Here is a 24,378-nt window from a genome sequence, read left to right on the forward strand (position 1 = left end):
CACTAGAATGGCTGACTTTAAAAAGACTTTCAGTAGCAAAATTTGACAGTGATATGGAGCCACTGGAGCGCTCATACATTGCTGGTAGGAGTGTAACATGGTACAGTCATATTGGAAAAGAGTCTGACAATTTCTTCTAAATTAAAAACTAACCTACCCTTTAACTCAGCAATTCCACTCTTAGTTAACGTATTCAAAACAATTGGAAGCATATGTCCAGAAAAGTCTTGTATAAAAAATGTTCATAGCAAGTTTATTTTTAATAGCCCAAACTGGAAACAGTTCAATGACATTAATAGGAGAATAGATTATGGAATATTCATTAATAGAATATATAGGAATTAAAACAAATGAACTATGGATATACACAGCAAAATGGAAAAATATAGATGTTAAGGTGAGTGAAAGAAGCTAGACATAGGAGTACATACTACTTGATTCCATTTATAAGAAATTCAACAACAGATCTGTAGTGATGGAGTTAGATCACTGGTTGCCTTTGGCAGGTATGGTAGGGTAACTACAAAGGAGCATAAAGGAACTGTATGGAGAGAAAGAAATGTTACTGTAACTTGATTGGGATAGAGGCTCCATAGGCTTATAAATTTACCAAAAGTCATTAACCTCTATAAATTAGATTTTATTATATGTAATTTATTCCTCAGTAAAGATGAAAAAATAACCTGTTTTAATTTTTAAAATATATTTTAAAGTAATGTCTTACATAACATTACCCATTGTGATTAATACAGCTTTACATATTGATGATGGTGTGAATATGACACTGTCCGCAGCTCTCATTTGTGTCCACTTCAGGTGAGCATTATCCCAGGCAATTACTGGATCTTCTGTCTGTAGGACTTCTGAAAAGCTGTTTGTTCAGGGCTCAACCTGCAATTGAGTTCCTCTTAGAGTTCAGCTTGGTTTGTTTAGGATTTAGTTGGGATTTAGCATAGAGAATTATTTTGGAGCTTTTAGAACTTTTCACTATGATGTTGTAGTCTAATTTATTTTTTTTAAAACTATATTATTTGAGGATACTGTTGAATTTAAATTTAATGAGCTTTCTCCCTTTTCTTCCTAGCCCATTTTTCAGTGAAGAATTTTACTTTGAGATTCCAAGAACTTTTCAGTATTTGTCTTTCTATGTTTATGATAAGAATGTTTTACAAAGAGACCTTCGTATAGGTATGTACTATTCACAATTATCTTTAATCAATATTGGTGTTTGTGTTCATTCTTTCTCTATAAAATGTTGACAACAACAGAATAAAATATGCTCAACATTTCTAATCCTTTTCTCTGGTCTTCATGTTCATTTATGAGTCTGATTTTTAATTTGTGTGTTCAGCTTAGGTGACACTTCCTCAGGGAAGTGTCATAACTGAGCCCCCCAATCATGGTGTCATATGTTTCCATAATATCTAATGGGTCCCTTTCCATAGTACTCATTGCACTTTTTCAGCAGTTTGTTATTTATGGTATTTATGAAGTTTATTATGTTGAGTATGATGTTTATGAATGCAGCAACTATCACTCAGAGTGCTTTCCATCTTGTAAATGTTCAGTATTTGTTGAATGGTTCAAAGAATGTTTTATATAAAGATCACAGTACTTGTTCTCCTCAAGGAACATCTGTTTTTGAAGTTTTTCTAAGAGAAGTAATAATTTGCAGTAGTCTAGTAGTCATGTTTTCTCCCTGGCTGTGTCGGTTATCAGCAGTTCTATTTCTTAAATAACTGTCTGGGGCTGGGGTGTGACCTGTGGGCATGGACCGTAACAAAGCTAACTGGCCACACAGATGTCAGTCATAGTCCTTGCACCACTATCTTTGTATTTTAATACCAGGTAGAGGTCCAAAATTTCTCCCTTTCTAGTATCCTAAATTTCTGCATCTCTATATCTCCTTTCTGATTTGAAGTATGCTCAGGTCTCCCCCAATTTAAATGATAAAGTTTTTATGTGACTCTGTCCTCTTCACTACCATCTGTTTTTGCTTTTGCTGTTGAACTCCTTAACAGATGGTCTCTGTCCTTCCTCTGTTTACTACTTACTCTTTAATCTGGCTTCTGTATTTTCCTAACAAAAGTTTTTTGAAATTTGCCAAAATAATTCTAGAGCAAATCAAAGAACCTTTTAAAAACAATTCATTTTTTCTTAATTATAAAGCTGTACATGTTCTCAGTGACTAGAAGTGATTGCACAGGAATAACTAGTTAATAATTTGCATATTTCCTCCCATTCTTTATCCATGTATTTCTGTTATTACATTTGTACTATTTATTCTTTTTTTTCACTTAATATCATCTTAACGGTTTTTTTCCCATGTCATTGAATATTTTTCAAAAGTATTTATTGTGTACTGTCCTTTGTATAGCAGTGCATTATCTTAATCAGTCCTTTGTTGGTGACCATTTTGTTTTCGAAACTGTTTTCAGATTTTTCTTACTCTGATGTTGCAGTGAACATCCTTCTGCATAAACTTTTACATGCCTCTTAATTCTTTTTTTTTTATTAACGTATCATCGATATACACTCTCATGAAGGTTTCACAAGAAAAACAATGTGGTTAATACATTTACCCTTATTATCGAGTTTCCTCCCATTCCCCATTGCGTCACTGTCCATCAGTGTAGTAAGATGTCACAGAGTCCTTATTCGTCTTCTCTGAGCTACACTGTCTTCCCCTTTGACCCCACACACACCACGTGCACCAATCATGATACCCCACAATCCCCTTCTCCCTCCCTTCCCACCCACCTTCCCACACCCTTCCCCTTTGGTAACCACTAGTTCCTTCTTGGAGTCTTTGAGTCTGCCGCTTTTTGTTCTTTCAGTTTTGCTTTGTTGTTATACTCCACAAATGAGGGAAATCATTTGGTATTTGTCTTTCTCTGCCTGACTTATTTCACTGAGCATAATATCCTCTAGCTCCTTCCATGTTGTTGCAAATGGTAGGATTTGTTTTCTTTTTTACGGCATAGTATTCCATTGTATGCATGTACCACATCTTCTTTATCCATTCATCTACTGATGGACACTTAGGTTGCTTCCATATCTTGGCTATTGTAAATAGTGCTGCGATAAACATAGGAGTGCATAAATCTTTTTGGAACTGGGGTCCTACATTCTTAGGGTAAATTCCTAGGAGTGGAATTACCGGATCAAATGGTATTTCTATTTTTAGATTTTTGAGGAACCTCGATATTGCTTTCCACAATGGTTGAACTAGCTTACATTCCCACCAGCAGTGTAGGAGGGTTCCCCTTTCTCCGAGTCCTTGCCAGCATTTATTATTCCTAGTCTTTTCTATGTTGGCCATCCTAACTGATGTGAGGTAATATCTCATTGTGGTTTTTGTTTTTGTTTTTGGTATCATTAATCTACAATTACATGAGCAACACGACTACTATTCTTCTTCATTATCAAGTCCCCACCACATACCCCGTTACAGTCACTGTCCATCAGTGTAGTAAGATGCTATAGAATCACTACTTGTCTTCTCTGTGTTGTACAGCCTTCCCTGTGACCCCCACTACATTATGTATGCTAATCGTAATGCCCCTTTTTCCCCATACCCCTCCCTTCCTACCCACCCTCCCCAGTCCCTTTCCCTTTGGTAACTGTCAATCCATTCTTGGGGTCTGTGAGTCTGCTGCTGTTTTGTTCCTTCAGTTTTTTTCTTTGTTCTTATACTCCACAGATGAGTGAAATCATTTGATACTTGTCTTTCTCTGCTTGGCTTATTTCACTTAGCATAATACCCTCTAGCTCCATCCATGTTGTTGCAAATGGTAGGATTTGTTTTCTTCTTATGGCTGAATAATATTCCATTGTGTATATGTACCACATCTTCTTTATCCATTCATCTACTGATGGACACTTAGGTTGCTTCCATTTCTTGGCTATTGTAAATAGTGCTGCAATAAACATAGGGATGCATATGTCTTTTTCAAACTGGGCTGCTGCATTCCTGGGTCAAATGGTATTTCTATTTTGAGCTTTGTGATTAACCTCTGTACTGCTTTCCACAGTGATTGAACTATTTTACATTCCCACCAGCAGTGTAGGAGGGTTCCGCTTTCTCCACATCCTCACCAACATTTGTTGTTGTTTGTCTTTTGGATGGTGGCCATCCTTACTCGTGTGAGATATCTCATTGTGATTTTAATTTGCATTTCTCTGATGATTAGCGATGTGGAGCATCTTTTCATGTGCCTGTTGGCCATCTGAATTTCTTTGGAGAAGTGTCTGTTCAGATCCTCTGCCCATTTTTTAATTGGCTCATTTGCTTTTTGTTTGTTGAGGTGCGTGAGCTCTTTATATATTTGGATGTCAACCCCTTATCGGATATGTCATGTATGAGTATATTCTCCCATACTGTAGGATCTTTGTTTTACTGATGGTGTCCTTTGCTGTACAGAAGCTTTTTAGTTTGATGTAGTCCCACTTGTTCATTTTGCTTTTGTTTCCCTTGCCCAGGAGATATGTTCATGAAGAAGTTGCTCATGTTTATGTCCAATAAATTTTTGCCTATGCTTTTTTCTAAGAGTTATATGGTTTCATGACTTACATTCAGGTCTTTGATCCATTCTGAGTTTACTTTTGTGTACGGGGTTAGACAATAATCCAATTTCATTCTCTCACATGTAGCTGTCCAATTTTGCCAACACCAGCTGTTGAAGAGGCTGTAATGAAGAGGCTGTAATTTCCCCATTGTATATCCATGGCTCCTTTATCATACATTAATTGACCAGATATGCTTGGGTTTATATCTGGGCTCTCTACTCTGTTCCATTGGTCTATGGGTCTGTTCTTGTGCCAGTACCAAATTGTCTTGATTACTGTGTCTTTGTAGTAGAGCTTGAAGTCAGGCAGCATAATTCCCCTACTTCATTCTTCCTTCTCAGGATTGCTTTGGCTATTCGGGGTCTTTGGTGGTTCCATATGAATTTTAGAACTACTTGCTCTAGTTCACTGAAGAATGCTGTTGGTATTTTGATAGGGATTGCATTGAGTCTGTAGATTGCTTTACACAGGATTGCCATTTTAACAATAATAATTTTTCCTATCCATGTGCATGGGATGTGTTTCCATTTATTGTATATTCTTTTAATTTCTCTCATGAGTGTCTTGTAGTTTTCAGAGTATAAGTCTTTGACTTCCTTGGTTAGGTTTATTCCTAGGTAGTTCATTCTTTTTGATGGAATTATGAATGGAATTTTTTTCTGATTTCTCCTTCTGCTAGTTCATCATTAGTGTATAGGAATGCAACAGATTTCTGTGTATTAATTTTGTATCCTGCAACTTTGCTGAATTCAGATATTAGTTCTGTTAGTTTTGGAGTGAAGTCTTTAGGGTATTTTATGTACAATATCATGTCATCTGTAAATAGTGACAGTCTGACATCTTCTTTACCAATCTGGATGCCTTATATTTCTTTGTTTTGTCTGATTGCCATGGCTTTGACCTCCAGTACTATGTTGAATAAAAGTGGGGAGAGCGGGCATCCCTATCTTGTTCCTGATCTTAAGTGAAAAGGTTTCAGCTTCTTGCTGTTTAAGTATGATGTTAGCTGTGAGTTTGTCACATACGGCCTTTATTGGGGGTACCTGCCCTCTATACCCATTTTGTTGAGAGTTTTTATCATGCATGGATGTTGAATTTTGTCGAATGCTTTTTCAGCATCTGTGGAGGTGATCATGTGGTTTTTGTTGCTGTGGTGGATGATGTTGATGGATTTTCAAATGTTGTACCATCCTTGCATCCCTGGGATGAATCCCACTTGGTCATGGTGTATGATCCTCTTGATGTATTTTTGAATTTGGTTTGCTAATATTTTGTTGGGTATTTTTGCATCTATGTTCATCAGGAATATTGGTCTGTAATTTTCTTATTTTGTGGTGTGTTTACCTGGTTTTGGTATTAGAGTGATGCTGGCTTCAAACAATAAGTTTGGAAGTATTCCCTCCTCTTCTGTTTTTTGGAAAACTTTAAGGAGAATGGGGTATTATGTCTTCCCTATATGTCTGATAAAAATTTAGCAGTGAATGCATGTGGCCCACATGTTTTGTTCTTGAGTAGTTTTTTTATTACTGATTCAGTTTCATTGCTAGTAATTGGCCTGTTTAGTTTTTCTGTTTCTTCCTGGGTCAGCCTTGGAAGGTTGTATTTTTCTAGAAAGTTGTCCGTTTCTTCTGGGTTATCCAGCTTGTTAACATATAGATTTTCATAATATTCTCTAATAATTTTTTGTATTTCTGTGATGTCCTTCAAGATTTTTCCTCTCTCATTTCTGATTCTGTTGATGTGTGTAGACTGTCTTTTTTTCTTGATAAGTCTGGCTAGGGGTTTATCTATTTTGTTTATTTTCTTGAAGAACCAGTTCTTGCTCTCAGTGATTCTATTTTATTCTTCTCAATTTTATTTATTTATGCTCTGATATTTATTATGTCCCTCTTTCTACTGACTTAGGGCCTCATTTGTTCTTCTTTTTCCAGTTTCAATAGTTGTGACTTTAGACTGTTCATTTGGGATTGTTCTTCCTTCTTTAAGTAGGCCTGTATTGTTATATACTTTCCTCTTAGAACTGCCTTTGCTTTGTCCCACAGAAGTTGGGGCATTGTGCTGTTGTCATTTGTCTCCATATATTGCTTGATGCCTGTTTTAATTTGATCATTGATCCATTGATTATTTAGGAGAATGTTTTTAAGCCTCCATGTGTTTGTGAGGCTTTTTGTTTTCTTCGTACAATTTATTTCTAATTTTATACCTTTGTGATCTGAGATGTTGGTTTGTAGAATTTCAATCTTTTTGAGTTAACTGAAGCTCTTTTTGTGGCCTAGTATGTGGTCTGTTCTGGAAAATGTTCTGTGTGCACTTGAGAAGAATGTGTATCCTGCTTATTTTGGGTGTAGGGTTCTGTAGATGTCTGTTAGGTCAATCTGTTCTAGTGTGTTGTTCAGTGCCTCTGTGTCCTTACATATTTTCTGTCTGATTGATTTGTCCTTTGGAGTGAGTGGTGTTGTGAAGTCTCCTAAAATGAATGCATTGCATTGTATTTCCCCCTTTAATTCTTTTAGTATTTGTTTCACATATGTAGCTGCTCGTGTGTTGGGTGCATATATACTTATAATGGGTATATCCTCTTGTGGGTCTGACCCCTTTATCATTATTTAATGTCCTTCTTTATCTCTTCTTACTTTTGTTGTTATGAAGTCTATTTTGTCTGATTCAAGTACTGCAACACCTGCTTTTTTCTCCCTATTATTTGCATGGAATATCTTTTTCCATCCCTTCTCTTTTAGTCTGTGTATGTCTTTGGGTTTAAAGTGAGTCTCTTGTATGCAGCATATAGATGGGTCTTGATTTTTTTATCCATCCTGTTACTCTGTGTCTTTTGATTGGTGCATTTAGTCCCTTAACATTTAGGGTGATTATCGATAGGTATGTACTTACTGTCATTGCAGGCTTTGGATTCGTGGTTACCAAAGGTTCACGGTTAGCTTCTTTACTATGTAAGTAGTCTAACTTTATTTTAACTCACTTATTATGCTATTATAAACATAGTCTGATGATTCTTTATTTCTCTCCCTTCTTATTCCTCCTCCTCCATTCTTTATATGTTAGGTATTTTATGCTATACTCATTTGTGTTTCCTTTGACTGCTTTTGTGAGTAGTTGATTTTATTTTTTGCCTTTAGTTAGCATTTGGTTGGTCTGCTTTCTTTGTTGTGATTTTATTTTCTCTGGTGACATCTATTTAGCCTTAAGAGTACTTCCATCTAGAGCTGTCCCTTTAAAATATCCTTTAGAGGTGATTTGTGGGAGGCAAATTCTCTCAACTTTTGCTTGTCTGGGAATTGTTTAATCCCTCCTTCATATTTGTATGATAATTGTGCTGGATACAGTATTCTTGGTTCTGGGCCCTTCTGTTTCATTGCATTAAATATATCATACCATTCTCTTCTGGCCTGTAAGGTTTCTGTTGAGAATTCTGATCATAGCCTGATGAGTTTTCCTTTGTAGGTGACCTTTTTTCTCTCTTTGGCTGCATTTAATACTCTGTCCTTGTCTTTGATCTTTGTCATTTTAATTATTATATGTCTTGGTGTTGTCCTCTTTGGGTCCCTTGTGTTGGGAGTTCTGTGGGCTTCCATGCTCTGAGAAACTATTTCCTCCCCAGTTTGGGGAAGTTTTCAGCAATTATTTCTTCAAAGACACTTTCTATTCCTTTTTCTCTCTCTTCTTCTTTTGGTACCCCTATAATGCAATATTGCTCTGTTTAAGACTTTCAAAAAGCACTCGCTTTTCTTTTGTCCCTGGGGAGTCAGCTGCGGTACCTGCTTGCAAATTTTACTTTTCCATTTCCCTGATATTGAGCACACCATGCAATGTGTGTCTGCGTTCCCAGTGGGGATTGCTGGTTATTTTAGCAGTCCTGGGCTTCCACTCCCTCCCCGTTACGACTCCTTTCTTCCTGTGGGGCGCTGGGGTTGGGGGAGTGCTCGGATCCTGTGCCACGGCTTGTATCTTACTCCTTTGTGAGGTGCTGAGTTCTCACAGATGTAGATGTAGCCTGGCTATTGTACTGTATCCACTGGTCTCTCTTTTAGGAATAGTTGTATTTGTTGTATTTTAAAGAATATACAGGGTTTTGGGAGAAGATTTCCTCTGCCCTACTCACACCGCCATCTTGACTCCTCCACCCATACCAAGATTCTTAAAGGGAGAGTTGAGTGTTTTCAAAATGTAAGAACTTCAGCTATAGGATGATAGATCTATTTTTGTATGTACATGTGTATGTATATACATGTGTCAAGCTATTATACATTGCCTTAAATATATATCTTGTGTGGAGTCACTGTGAAACTACTTGATAGAATTGTGGTAATTGTAATTATTGGTGACATACAGTAGTGAATACTTTGTCGTAATTCTATATCCTAAACCATTCGTGGTATTATATTGATTTGCCAGACATTTGATATAATCCATAGGTAAAACATATCAAGAGATGTATATGATTTTGTTCTTAAGCTAACCTCCTTCAGCAGTATGAACAACAGTTAGATGTGGGTAACTGTTGAATTATACTTGAATCCAGTATAATATTGTATATTAACTGTACTTCAACAAAAAAGAAACAAAAACAAAAAAACAAGTTAGGTGTTCCAGTTAGTGCCTGAATTCAGTATTTGGTTTTCAATCTATATATTCAGTACCTGAAGAATTTCTATTTTTCCATCATTTTGTATCTTAAATTTAGCCAAGAAAGGCTAATACTTTTCTAATGTCACTTCCTACAAGAGTTGAAAGAACTATATAAATGTTATATATTCATACAAAGATTTTGGCCTTTACATTAGATTCCATCCAGTGTATTTAAAATAAATTGAAATGATTCATACTTGTTATGAGAGCCAGTTTATTAACTTTAAAATTTTACATATTTTAAAGTGCATGTGTTAATAAATACAGTTGATGAATATTCAGTAGTTCTCCTTTGAGTTGTATGTTAATATGGTTGCCACTCTAATGGGAATATATGTTTCTGTGTATTTTAATATTTTCCTTAAAATTACATGTATATAGGTAGTCTTTGTAGTTTTAGTTCCAAGTCAATAGGAAGAGAAGCTTATCAAAAGTTTTAATATGGCTAAATGTTTTAAATAACAGTTTAATTAAGGTATAATCCACATACCCTTAGCTCAACCTTTCAAAGTGTATGATATAGTGGTTTTTTAGTATATTCACAGACTCGTGCAACAATCACTATTTAACTCTAGAATAATATTTTAAAGGTAGTTTTTCTGGGCTTATTTTCCTCTCATATCTTTCCTTTCTACTTAATACACAAAAATTGACATCTTTCCAAAAATTTTCTTACTATAAAAGTCTTTAAATGCTGAACTAAAAGACCAAGACAGGTTGTAAGTGAAAGGGTATGAAGTATAATAGTATAATAAAAATTCTTATTTGATAAAGTGAACTGTTTGTTTCTTTATTATTTATCCTTTGTTGAAGCTTTTGTGTAGAATCTTGGAATAAATTACCAGTCATAGGCAAAACTATGTCTACTTTTTAAAACTTGAATTGAGGGAGGAAAACACTTTATACCAACATGGCAAATTCTTCATTATAATAACATTTCTGTTTCTTCCTTTCATACTACTTTGTTCATTGTACTGTATCTTTCCCTGAGAGATAGGGAGCTGCCCTAATTTTTTTGTATGCATTAACATAATCAGCATTTACAATTTTTTGAATAAAAGAATATTTTTAATGAAATTGTAATCTCCCATAATTTTTAAGTCAGTTTTCAATATTGTCAATGCTGTTTGATACTGTTTTTCTTTTTGTCTTAATTAGAATTTACAGACTCATTAAATGCAGATATGTCTGCTCAGACAGAACATACAGTTTATTCATTGTATTAAAGAATTAGAAGAATTAGTTTGACTCTCATTGTAAGTTTCTTCTTACAATGAATGGACTCTGGGTAAAACATGAATCTGAATAAGTACTAAAAATGCAGTTGCATGTAAATACAAATGAGTTTTTGTCTAATCCCCTGATTCAAAATGACCCAGAGGAGGGTCTGCCAGGGAGTAAGGGGAAATGAGACCCTTTTTCATTCTTTATAATATAGAAAAATGTTTTATAAAAATGGATTCTTAAAATATCAATAGGTATAAATTATTTTAAAGTATTTTCTACAAAGTATTATGGATAACAGTACTAATGATTATATAAAATATGTTTCCTCATACTGTTTTACTTATTTCCTTTAGGAAAAGTAGCCATCAAAAAAGAAGACTTGTGTAACCATAGTGGCAAAGAAACTTGGTTTTTGTTACAGCCTGTTGACTCCAATTCAGAGGTTCAGGTAAATACTAAGGCTTAAGTGATGTAAGAGATTGTCACACACAGAAAGTGAGTGAAAAACTAATTATACTAGTTTATACAGACAGAGCTTATTATAGCTTATTTTAAATTCTGGCAGCAAAATTAGAGACCTTTGGGTACTACATAGCTGGAAGGAAATGCCTTGCCACATGTTCAAGAATAATGCACATGCATATATGCATTTGGGGAGGTTATATTACCAGGACATTTTTTTCACTACCTTGGTCCTTTTGTCTGAGCCACAGTGACAATTACTGATTTTTTTAGATGGGGGAGAGGTTCTGTGTGAAAAAATATGTTTATTAACTCTGATTTTGAGGACAGTCCTAGAAGTTTGTGATTTCATCTGTTCTGACCAGGATGCTGTTTACTCTCTAATAAACTAGACTTGGGAAATGTTACAATTTCAAACCATATCTGAGCCCACCATGTAGAGTCTTAATTCCCATATCCACCCTTCCTGTTGTTCACCTTTCTTGTTTTTGAAAGGGTATCATTACATTTTAAAGCTCTTCTTTTATCTTGCCAAAATAAGAGGTTTTATAGATTCTACATGTCAGTAAAGATGTAAGTTTAGCCATGTAGTTATAACTTTCTGTTGTTTCTGAAAAGTCTTAGTTGCTCTTAGAAATTGTTATTTCTGTCTAAAGGGGATCCTTTTTTGGGGGGAGTAGCCCTATTTATTTATAAAATATAGTAAGGATTGTGAAACCATTTCCTGAGGCATAACTGCGAGCAGAATTCTTCCTCTCTAAAAGAAGTTATAATTTGCTACTGTGACTCAAACAGAAGTTTAAGACAAAAAGTGCTGCACATACACCCACAGATATTTACAAATAAAGTACCATTATTTCTGTTTCCTCTTAACTTCTCAAACATTCTCTTTGATTAAAATCTCAAAAATTAAGTATTTGTATATTAAAACCTCTTTTAAGTACAAAATATAATGGAAACTTTTCTTCTTTGATCTACTCTATCCCATTTATTGTTCTTTCTTTCTACTTGACTCTGTTACCTAGATCCCAATTAGACATTATGGTAAATGGTCAGATGAGAGGAAATTTGATGAAGTGGAAAGGGTTTTAAACTAGAAGTCAGAAAATTTAGGTCCTAATTTTCAAATATAGTTACTTTACTGACCTTGAATTTTATTTCTATAAAATGGAAATAAAAGTGGCATGTTGACTGATGTAACTGTGAGTATTAAATATCTTCAAGAGTACTTTGAAGGCTGTTAATTGCTTTACAAATGCAAAATATCTGTTTACCCCCAGTTGATCAGGTGGTCATTCCATAATACTTTAGGTATTGATTAAGTACCAGTTTTTCTTTTTAATAGTTTTAACAAAAAGCAAGAAAAGAAAAAGCTTTGAGAATTTTGTCAAAAATGAATTTGGAGGATTACTTTAAGATGTAGTTTATTAAAGTCCATTCTTTTTCCTATGGCTAGTGTAATAAATTTGCTAAAGATTTAAGGGCCTGTGGGTAAGTTCCTATGGCCAGGATCCTCACGTGACCCTAAACTACTTGATGTAATTGGCCTACTGCTAGGTGACTGCTTCCACTCCTGTAGGCAATAAACTATTACTGACTGAGTCACTATATAAAGAGCTCTGCCCAATCCTCTAGGCAAGGCAGAGATGGAGGTGTATTACAGACCTGCAGACTGCTGGATGTAAACATGATCCTAGTGCTGGTCCTACACTGGGAGAATAAAGCCAGTATAAACCCTTTTACCCTAAGAACTTTGCATTTGTCATTTCTTGGTCTCACTGACTCCATAGTGAACTATCTGGGGCTGAAACCTTCTGGCAAGACAGGGCACCAGCTCTCAGAAAATAGAAATCTCTATGAAATAATCTATGTAATTCTTGGAGATGGTATTAGAGAATACTGGGTGACTAGCTTTTATTTCATGTATTTTTAAAACTTATCTCTGAAACATGAAAATTCTGGAAACAGCATTTAAATGTTAGATACTATGTCAACATTTTTTATTTGCTGTAAGTTCTTTTTGTAAGCATGATTTAGTAACTTTTATAGCTCTTTTGTCTTAAATGATACTTAGCGTGAAAGATCTATTCACTATTTAAAATTTCAGGAGTTCTTCTGGGGTAGAAGGGAGGCATGATGCCTTTCAGGATAATATGGTACCATTGGAAATAATGTTGTTTGGCCCCAAAATGTATTTAGGAATACTAAATTAACTTGGTGAATGTAGAAAAGATAGAAGAGCAGCCTATGAGTCATGCAAATTCTACTTTGTTAATAATTTTTTTTTACTTGCATAAATTTTGTAAGATTTTACCAAAATAGGGAAGTAAGAGCAATTGGTGGAGCCACAGGTGAAAGCTGTGAGGCAATTGAGTTGTCAGGAATTCAATCTAGGAGTTACTCTTAGTAATTGTAACAATATATACGAAGCATAGTATGAAATATTTAATATATGTGATCTCATTTAATCTTCAGAATAGCTTTATCAGGTGAAGATAGCATTGCCTCCATTTTACAAAAATGGAAAATGGATTCATAGAGGTTAAATGAGGTCTCCAAAGGCACAGAACTATTAAGTGATGGAGCCGTGATTCAATAGAGATTTTGACTGATTATACAATTCTAACCACAGTGCTTTACTGCCTTCCACTATTCTATACTGTTGGTCATAAAAAGGCTTTAACAGAGATTATTGGGAGGCTCACTTAGGGAACATCTGAGTATAAAGAACAGAAGCCTATTTAAATTAGCTCAAAGAAAAGGGAGGAGCATTAGAAACTTCCTAGGGAACTTCTTAGAGTATAATTACAGGAACTTCATTATGGCCAGTGAGACCTAGAAAGCTGTCAGGCATTTACAGAGGAACTGCATTTTAAGAGGAGGCTAGGTTCTTATAGGAATAGCCTAGATGCAATTCACATAGTAAAGATTATTTTGGAAAAGACTAATTTCTCATAAAGTATACTAAAATATTGGGTAGTCTGTTTGTTTTTGGTTGACCACGACATAAAATAGTTGGCTTGCATTTGGGACCACAATAAATGAAAAATGAGAAATTTGTACTGTATCCTTAAACTGTAGACTTCCACACAGTATCACTGAATATACTGCAAAAAGCCCATGGGAACTGAGAGCCAGTGGTTCATTGGTCCCTACCCGTATGCTCTCTGAGCTCTGGGTGAAAATGCTCATTATTTAAATAGTGTTTTCTTCTTTCCCTCTCGTTTTAATAACTATTCACTTTGTAAAATGAGAGGGAAAGAAAAAAACATTATTGATTTGATTCCATTGTATTCTTTTTGTATGTCTAAGGGACACTATATATATGTCTTTCCTTCCTGCTTCTTTCTGTAAATGCACTCTAATCTCTTGCTGACAGCTTAAAAAAATGCCACATCAGCCTTTGAGTCTACATGACCATACAGTCACCTCACTCTCTTAAGATCTGAGGTCAGTTCTCTGTTACTATTCAGAGAGAATTTGGCCAAATTTGCATCAGATGTCCACTGTAGTCTAATTTGATATGACTGGGGGGTAAAATCACTGTAGAGCAGTCCACTTTGGGGCTTTGGGTAAGAAAAGAAAAGGGTTTGGGTAGAGGAAATGATTGGCATCTCTACTTCAGAGGGAAGATGTTTGATTTCCTAGCTCTACCACTAATTGGCATTTGTACCCACAATAATTGTTTAACCTGTTGTTGTCTAAGGATCTTCCTCTATGAAAAGAGAACTGCAATATATAGGATTCCCTTCTGTTCTAAAATTCTAGGGAAGTAGCATATGAAGAAATGTAATTTAGCCCTCAAATGAAAAGGCCACAATAGTAGTAAAATGGGTTTTATATCAAGAGTGAAAAAATTGCTGAGATCACTAATCTCTTACCTTGAATTGTTTCCCAAATGCTTTATTATTGCTGTTAATGTTAACTATTTTCAGTTTTCTTTTCAAACATTCAGGATACTATTAATAAATATTTCATGAGGCAATTTTTGTCCACCTTTTTTTGCAGTTTTTCCCTCTGGATTGAATCATTCTCCTCAACCCACTCTAATCTGCCTTCAGACCCCACAATGGCTCAGAGACTCTTACTAATGTTACCTATGACATTGTGTCACTAAATCTAGTGGACATTCTTCAGTCCTCCTGTTAAATGACTTTGAGCAGCTTTTGATACTACTGACCAGTCACTATTTTTTGTAGCATTCTCTTCCTGGTTATCATCCTACTTCACTTGGTGTTCTTTCTCTACATTCTTTGCTGCACAAGTGAAGTTAACATGGGTTGTGTTGGTGCCCCTTCCTAAAAATCCTCTTTTGACTTTGGTGATCTACAGCCATGCTGTTAGCTCTTTGGTCCTGGAACTCACAACAGGCTTCAGGAATTTTTCCTTTATTTCTCAGGTGATATTATAAAGAGCATGCCTTTACATAAAACTGATTAAATAAAAATCTCATAGGGAAGTTGGTGTTCTTGTTAATTAAGGGTTAAATCAAAATCTCATAGGGAAGTTGGTGTTCTTGTTAATTAAGGGTGTTTGTCTCACAAAACTTGTACAAGCAGTAAATCCAGATGTACTTTCAATCACATCCTTTTGATGTAATTAATTAGTAAATCTTTACCAACAAGCTTGTCTCGAATTTCTGGATTATGCCAAAAGGTATTGATTGTCTTATAGGTTTTTGTGTATATGCAGTATGGTTTACCAATTTAAACAAGCATTGAAAAGAAATGAAATGATTATAGCTAATAATGCACATATCAAATTCTTTAAATGCCCAATTAAGACATAATGAATGTTAAAGGTATAATTCATTATTGCAGGTGATTTTTAAAAACTTCATTTGTGAATTTATAAACATGAAATAACAAAGGAATGAGCCATTCTAGATTGTAGTAAATATTTCTTTAAGTAGAAGTATTTAAGGAGAGTAAATTTATATTCTTTAAGGAAAATAAAGAAGAAATAAATTTCTTCTTTCAAGAGAAAAACAGATTTTTCCATAAATAACAGATACTAGGTAAAATCTTTATTTTGTTTTTCATCTGACTTGCAGTTGTATCCAAAATGATTTATGGAGTCAATTGGTATATATAAAAAACACCTGTAAGAAATGTAGAAATTGGGATTTTTTTCCCCCCTCATATGAAGAAAAATATTTACCAGTTGAAATATATTGAGTCCTTTTTGTGGAATAGTTGTTACAATTTAGTGTTTTGTGATAAAGCCTAAAAAAAAATGTTTATACTTAAGGACTTTAAGCGTATGCCCAAATACCTATATGTATCTGAGTTTCCTAAACTATATGCAGAAATTCATATACCTTCTATACAGCACCAGGAATATATATAATATAAAATTAAAATAATCACAGATTTTTCTGTGTGAAATTTTTGTAAAAGTAATTGAAATAAAGTTAACATATAAAATATTAAGCCTTCAGACAGACCAGTGTTTTTAAAATACACTGCCTCACACAGATTAATGTGATATAATTGCATATATCATCCTACCATAATCAATACTGTGAAATTCATGTAAAATAATACTTTCCAAGAATTTATTTATTTTTAATTGAAATTATAGAATACAGTGCCAGATACATGATCTTCCAATATTTTCTGACATGTATAAAAGGTGTACTATTTTGTCATTGAACCTGCTTAGAAGATTGGATAGTAAGAAAGCAGTTGTGGACTGAACCACAATGCATGTTTACCATCAGTCATAGTCCCTTGTCAGGGACTTCTTTATAGGTCATTACTTCTTTATAGGTAATATCTGTTTTTTCTGGTTGCTTTTAGGATTTTCTCTTTATCTTCTGATTTCAGCAGTTTTACTATGTCATTCCTATATGTGGTGTTCTTCCAATTAATCCTACTTGGGTGTTGTCAGGGGCTCTTCAATCTGTGCCTTGATGTCTTTGGTTTTGGAAAATTCCAGGCAACTATCTCTTGATCTTTTTTTGTTGTTATCATTAATCTACAATTACATGAAAAACATTATGTTTACTAGGGTGCCCCCTTCAAGTCCCCGCAGCAAACCCCATTACAGTAACTGTCCATCAGCGTAGTAAGATGTTCTGGAATCACTACTTGTCTTCTCTGTGTTGCACAGCCTCCCCATGCCTCCTCCCACCTTATACATGCTAATTGTAATACACCCTTTCTTTTTCCCCACCCTTATCCCTCCCTTCCCACCCATTCTTCCTAGTCCCTTTCCCTTTGGTAACTGTGGGTCCATTCTTGGGTTCTGTGATTCTGCTGCTGTTTTGTTTCTTCAGTTTTTTTCATTGTTCTTACACTCCACATATAAATGAAATCATTTGGTATTTGTCTTTCTCCGCCTGGCTTATTCCACTGAGCATAATACCCTCTAGCTCCATCCATGTTGTTGCAAATGGTAGGATTTGTTTTCTTTTTATGGCTGAATAATATTCCATTGTGTATATGTACCACATCTTCTTTATCCATTCATCTACTGATGGACACTTAGGTTGCTTCCATTTCTTGGCTATTGTAAATAGTGCAGCAATAAACACAGGGGTGCATCTGTCTTTTTCAAACTGGAGTGCTGCATTCTTAGGGTAAATTCCTAGAAGTGGAATTCCTGGGTCAAATGGTAAGTCTATTTTGAGCATTATGAGAAACCTCCATACTGCTTTCCACAATGGCTGAACTAATTTACATTCCCACCAGAAGTGTAGGAGGGTTCCCCTTTCTCCATAGCCTCGCCAACATTTGTTTTTGTTTGTCTTTTGGATGGTAGCCATCCTTATTGGTGTGAGGCAATATCTCATTGTGGTTTTAATTTGCATTTCTCTGATAACTAGCGATGTGGAGCATCTTTTCATGTGTCTGTTGGCCATCTGAATTTCTTCTTTGGAGAACTGTCTATTCAGCACCTCTGCCCATTTTTAAATAGAATTATTTGCTTTTTGTTTGATGAGGTGTGTGAGCTCTTTATATATTATAGATGTCAACTCTTTATCGGATCTGTCATTTATGAATATATTCTCTCATACTGTAGGGTACCTTTTTGTTCTATTAATGGTGTCCTTTGCTGTACAGAAGCTTTTCAGCTTGATGTAGTCCCACTTGTTCATTTTTGCTTTTGTTTCCCTTGCCCAGGGAGATATGTTCATCAAGAAGTCACTCATGTTTATGTCCAAGAGATTTTTGCCTATATTTTTTTCTAAGAGATTTATGGTTTCATGACTTACATTCAGGTCTTTGATCCATTTTGAATTTACTTTTGTGTATGGGGTTAGACAGTGATCCAGTTTCATTCTCTTACATGTAGCTGTCCAGTTTTGCCAGCACCATCTGTTGAAGAGGCTGTCTTTTCCCCATTGTATGTCCATGGCTCCTTTATAATATATTAATTGACCATATATGTTTGGGTTAATGTTTGGAGTCTCCATTCTTTTACACTGGTCTGTGGTTCTGTTCTTGTGCCAGTACCAAATTGTCTTGATTACTGTGACTTTGTAGTAGATCTTGAAGTTGGGGAGCGAGAACCATCCCTTACTTTATTCTACCTTCTCAGGATTGCTTTGGCTATTCAGGGTATTTGGTGGTTCCATATGAATTTTTGAACTATTTGTTCCAGTTTGTTGAAGAATGCTGTTGGTAATTTGATAGGGATTGCATCAAATCTGTATATCGCTTTGGGCAGGATGGCCATTTTGACGATATTAATTCTTCCTAGCCAAGAGCATGGGATGAATTTCCATTTGTTAGTGTCCATTGTGAATGGAATTGTTTTCCTGATTTCTCTTTCTATTAGTTAGTTGTTAGTGTATAGAAAAGCCACTGATTTCTGTGTGTTAATTTTGTATCCTGCAACTTTGCTGTATTCCGATATCAGTTCTAGTAGTTTTGGAGTGGAGTCTATAGGGTTTTTTATGTACAATATCATGTCATCTGCAAATAGTGACAGTTTAACTTCTTCTTTACCAATCTGGATTCCTTGTATTTCTTTGTTTTGTCTAATTGCTGTGGGTAGGACCTCCAGTTCTATGTTAAGTAACAGTGGGGAGAGTGGGCATCACTGTCTTGTTCCCGATCTCAGAGGAAAAGTTTTCAGCCTCTCGCTGTTCAGTATGTTAGCTGTGGGTTTATCATATATGGCCTTTATTATGTTGAGGTACTTGCCCTCTATACCCATTTTGCTGAGAGTTTTTATCATGAACAGATGTTGAATTTTGTCAAATGCTTTTTCAGCATCTATGGAGATGATCATATGGTTTTTGTCCTTCTTTTTGTTTATGTGGTGGATGATGTTGATGGATTTTCGAATGTTGTATCATCCTTGCATCACTGAGATGAATCCCACTTGGTCATGGTGTATGATCCTTTTGATATATTTTTTAATTTGGTTTGCTAATATTTTGTTGAGTATTTTTGCATCTATGTTCATCAGGGATATTGGTCTGTAATTTTCTATTTTGATGGGGTCTATGCCTGGTTTTGGTATTAGGGTGATGTTGGCTTCATAGAATGAGTTTGGGAGTATACCCTCCTCTTCTGTTTTTTGGAAAACTTTAAGGAGAATGGGTATTATGTCTTCTCTGTATGTCTGATAAAATTCTGGGGTAAATCCATCTGGCCCGGGGGTTTTGTTCTTGGGTAGTTTTTTGATTACCGCTTCAGTTTCTTTGCTTGCAATTGGTTTGTTTAAATTTTGTGTTTCTTCCTTGGTCAGTCTCGGAAGGTTGTATTTTTCTAGGAAGTTGTCCATTTCTTCTAGGTTTTCCAGCTTGTTAGCATATAGGTTTTCATAATATTCTCTAATAATCGTTTGTATTTCTGTTGTGTCTGTCGTGATTTTTCCTTTCTTGTTTCTGATTCTGTTGATGTGTGTTGAATGTCTTTTTCTCTTAATGAGTTTGGCTAGAGGCTTATCTATTTTGTTTATTTTCTCAAAGAACCAGCTCTTGGTTTCATTGATTTTTTTCTATTGTTTTATTCTTCTCAATTATATTTATTTATTCTCTCAACTTTATTATGTCCCTCCTTCTGCTGACTTTAGGCTTCATTTGTTCTTCTTTTTTCAATTTAGATAATTGTGACATTAGACTATTCATTTAGGATTGTGCTTCCTTCTTTAAATATGGCTGGATTGCTATATATTTTCTTCTTAAGACTTCTTTTGCTGCATCCCACAGAAGTTGGGGCTTTGTGTTGTTGTTATTTGTTTCCATATATTGCTGCATCTCCATTTTAATTTGGTTATTGATCCATTGATTATTTAGGAGCATGTTGTTAAGCCTCCATGTGTTTGTGAGCCTTTTTGTTTTCTTTGTATAATTTATTTCTAGTTTTATACCTTTGTGGTCTGAAAAGTTGGTTGGTAGAATTTCAGTCTTTTTGAATTTACTGAGGCTCTTTTTGTGGCCTATTATGTGGTCTATTCTAGAGAATGTTCCATGTGCACTTGAGAAGAATGTGTGTCCTGTTGCTTTTGGATGTAGAGTTCTATAGATGTCTATTAGGTCCATCTGTTCTAGTGTGTTGTTCAGTGCCTCTGTATCCTTACTTATTTTCTGTCTGGTGTATCTGCCCTTTGGAGTGGGTGGCGTGTTGAAGTCTCCTAAAATGAGTGCATTGCATTCTGTTTCCTCCTTTAGTTCTGTTAGTATTTGTTTCACATATGTTGGTGCTCCTGTGTTGGGTGCATATATATTTATAATGGTTATATCCTCTTGTTGGACTGAGCCCTTTATCATTATGTAATGCCCTTCTTCTTTATCTCTTATTACTTTCTTTGTTTTGAAGTCTGTTTTGTCTGATAGTAGTACTGTAACACCTGGTTTTTTGTCCCTGTTATTTGCATGAAATATCTTTTTCCATCCCTTGACTTTTAGTCTGTGCATGTCTTTAGGTTTGAGGTGAGTCTCTTATAAGCAGCATATAGATGGGTATTGCTTTTTTATCCATTCTATTACTCTGTGTCTTTTGATTGGTGCTTTCAGTCCATTTACATTTAGTGTGATTTTCAGTAGATATGTACTTAGTGCCATTGAAGGCTTTAGATTTGTGCTTACCAAAGGTTCAAGGTTAGCTTCTTTACTATCTAACTGTCTAACTTAACTCGCTTATTGAGCTATTATAAACACAGTGTGATGATTCTTTATTTCTCTCCGTTCTTATTCCTTCTCCTCCATTCTTTATATGTTGGTTGTTTTCTTCTGTGCTCTTTTGTGTTTCCTTTAGCTGCTTTTTATGGGTAGTTGATATTATTTTTTGCCTTTAGTTAGTATTTAGTTGGTCTGCTCTCTTTGGTGTGATTTTATTTTCTCTGGTGACATCTATTTAGTCTTAGGAGTGCCTCCATCTAGAGCAGTCCCTCTAAAATACCCTGTAGAGGTGGTTTATGTGAGGTGAATTCCCTCAACTTTTGCTTGTCTGGGATTTGTTTAATCCCTCCTTCATATTTAAATAATAAACATGCTGGGTGCAGTATTCTTGGTTCAAGGCCCTTCTGTTTCATTGCATTAAATATATCATGCCATTCTCTTCTGGCCTGTAAGGTTTCTGTTGAGAAGTCTGATGATAGCCTGCTGGGTTTTCCTTTGTAGGTGACCTATTTCCTCTCTCTTGCTGCCTTTAAAACTCTGTCCTTTTCCTTGATCTTTGCCGTTTTAATTATTATGTGTCTTGGTGTTGTCCTCCTTGTGTCCCTTCTGTTGGGAGTTCTGTGTACTTCATGGTCTAATTGATTATTTCCTCCCCCAGTTTGGGGAATTTTTCAGCAATTATTTCTTCAAAGACAGTTTCTATCCCTTTTTCTCTCTCTTCTTCTGGTACCCCTATAATGTGGATATTGTTCTATTTGGATTGCTCACACAGTTCTCTTAATATTGTTTCATTCCTAGAGATCCTTTTATTTCTGTCTGCATCAGCTTCTCTGTGTTCCTGTTGTCTGATTTCAATTCATTAATGGCCTCTTGCACCTCATCCAGTGTCCTCTTAAGTCCTTCCAGAGATTGTTTCATTTCTGTAATCTCCCTTCAGGCTTTATCCCTTAGCTCTTGCGTATTTCTCTGAAGATACATCAGCATGGTTATGACCTTTATTTTGAATTATTTTTCAAGAAGATTGGTTAGATCTATCTCCCCAGATTCCTTCTCAGGGGAGGATGTCTGGGTTAGTCTGGTTTGTCAAATTCTTCTGCCTTTTCATGGCGATAGAGGTAGTTTTTTGGGGAGCTGGTGCATGTGTTGGCTGGGACAACATCCCTTCTTGCTGGTTTGTGCCCTTCCTCTCCTGGGAGAACAACGACCACTAGTGGCTTGTGCTGGGCGGCTGCGTGCAGATGGGGTCTCTGATTCTTGCCTGGCCGCTGTGGAGTAAGCTCTGCATTGCTGTGGGTGTGGCTGGCCTCAGGCTGCTGCTCCCAATGTCGCAGAGTCGCGTTGGAGGGGAAACGGGCGGGAGGCTGTTTATTGCCGTGAGGGGCCTCCGAGCCGTGCTGCCGCCCAGGGAGTTAGGGCGCCCGGAGTTCTCTGGGATTCCCACCTGCTGAGCTGTTTCCAGGGATGCTTCCATCCAGCTGTGGGGTCCCTGTCCCTTTAAGACTTTCAAAAAGCACTCACTTTTCTTTGTCCCAGGGGCGCCAACTGCAGGGACCCACTTGCAGGTTTTACTGTCCTGTTTCCCTAGTATCCAGTACCCCACGCAGTGTGTGCCTGTGCTCCTGTGTGGATGGCTAGGGCTGGGTGTTCAGCAGTCCTGGGCTCCCTCTCCCTATCCGCTCCGACTCCTCTCCCCTCACCGGGAGCTGGGGTGAGGGGCGGGACTGGGCTGGGGCTTGTATCTTACCCCCTTCGCGAGGCGCTGGGTTCTTGCAGGTGTGGATGTAGTCTGGCTGTTGTCTTGTGTCTTCCAGTCTCTCTTTTAGGAATAGTTGTATTTGTTGTATTTTCAAAAATATATATGGTTTTGGGAGGAGATTTCCACTGCTCTACTCACACCATCTTGGCTCCGCCCCACTCTTGATCTTTTTTTGCCTTCCCTATTCTTTCTCTTCTCTTCTGGGACTCTATAATAATTACATGAATCATAGACCATTTTTACCATGTGTCATATGTCTCTTATGCTTTCCCCCTCTTTGTTCTTCTTTGTGGATATTTTCTACTGACTAATCTATCTCCCATTTCACTAGTTGTCTTTTCATCTGTGGCTGATCTGCTGTTAAGTACATCTTTGTTTTGGTTATTATGTAGCTTAATTCTAAATTTTTCATTTGATATATTTTATAGTTTCCAGTTTTTGCTGGGTTTTTCATTTTGTTTTCTAACTTAAAAATATTTTTGGCAGCTATTTTAACTTCTGTCAGCTAACTTCAACATCTGCATCTTCTGTAAATCTGCTTTTCGTCAGTTTTGAATTTTTTGTATTCTCACTTGTTTTTTGTTGGTATTTGATCTTGTCTTCTAGCATGCTTTGTAATTTTTGATGGAATGCTGGACATTGAAATAGGAGAAATTTTAGAGTTTATTTGAAGCCTTGGGTGATACGTTTTTTTTCCTGCAGAGATTAATTTAGTGTTGCTTTTATAATGTGGTTAGGCTAGAGGCAGCTCATCGTAACACACTTAAGGATTCAGCTGATTCCAGGCTAGGTTTCAGTCTTTGGAAAGGCTGATCTATGTTGTTTACCCTTACTACTTAGGCATAGTCTTTCAGAGGTTTCAACAGAAAGTCTTGGTGTTTACCAGGGCCACTCTATCTTGGTGCATTCTGGACTCCAATTTTTATATGCCCAGTACCTTAAGGCCATGGAAAGCTTTGATTAAGCATTTCAGCCTCTCAGGCCACTGCTGAAATTAGGAGTCCCTTTCAACAGGCTTCTTTGGATGTCCCACCAGCAACTTATTTAATGTTTCATTGGCCAGAACTGTAATATCCATCTTTAGCCACTATCCCTGGCTTCCAAGGAGACTAGAAAATGTTTTGCTGAATTTATAACTGCCCTTTCCAAAAACAAAACTTGTTTTCCTTCAAGCCAAATCTATAAAATGACGAATATAAATAAAACCAAATGTTGGGGTGAATGTAGTAAGGAAAACTAAATAATTTTTCTAAAATGTTCACAGATTTGTGTTCCTAACACTGAAAAGTAGCTTCAAGTAATTTAAAAGCTTTTTGTTCATTTTTCTTCACTAAAAAAGAAACCACATTGATAGTATAAATTTTAAAAACCTAGATGCCCAAAAAGAAAAAATCTGAAATTCTAGTATAAATTTTAAAAACCTAGATTAGGCCCAAAAAGAAAAAATCTGAAATTCTACCAACCACAAGTAACTTCTATTTAATGTTTTAGTAGATGGCCTTGTAGTAATTTTATATAGTATATTTTATTTTTACAAATTAACATAATGTTATGCACTCTGTTTTGTAACTTGTTTCTCTTACTATCACGCACATATGTTCATGTTAAAGATGCAGTGAGGGAGGGTTCTATAGTTCAGAAA

At 35.9% G+C, this 24,378-nt stretch overlaps 1 protein-coding gene across 2 annotated transcripts in view; it reads left to right on the forward strand.

Annotated features, from left to right (window-relative positions):
* Positions 1 to 24,378, forward strand: part of RASA2 (RAS p21 protein activator 2) — a 163,153-nt gene that overhangs the window by 32,470 nt on the left and 106,305 nt on the right. For both annotated transcript variants that reach the window (XM_036877287.2, XM_036877288.2), the window contains exons 3-4: positions 1,085 to 1,188; positions 10,794 to 10,888. In XM_036877287.2, coding sequence (XP_036733182.1) covers positions 1,085 to 1,188; positions 10,794 to 10,888 — 199 coding nt within the window. The remainder of the gene's footprint in view (positions 1 to 1,084; positions 1,189 to 10,793; positions 10,889 to 24,378) is intronic.

Source organism: Manis pentadactyla, chromosome 1 (genome assembly GCF_030020395.1).
Source record: "Manis pentadactyla isolate mManPen7 chromosome 1, mManPen7.hap1, whole genome shotgun sequence".
NCBI classification, from domain to species: Eukaryota; Metazoa; Chordata; class Mammalia; order Pholidota; family Manidae; genus Manis; species Manis pentadactyla.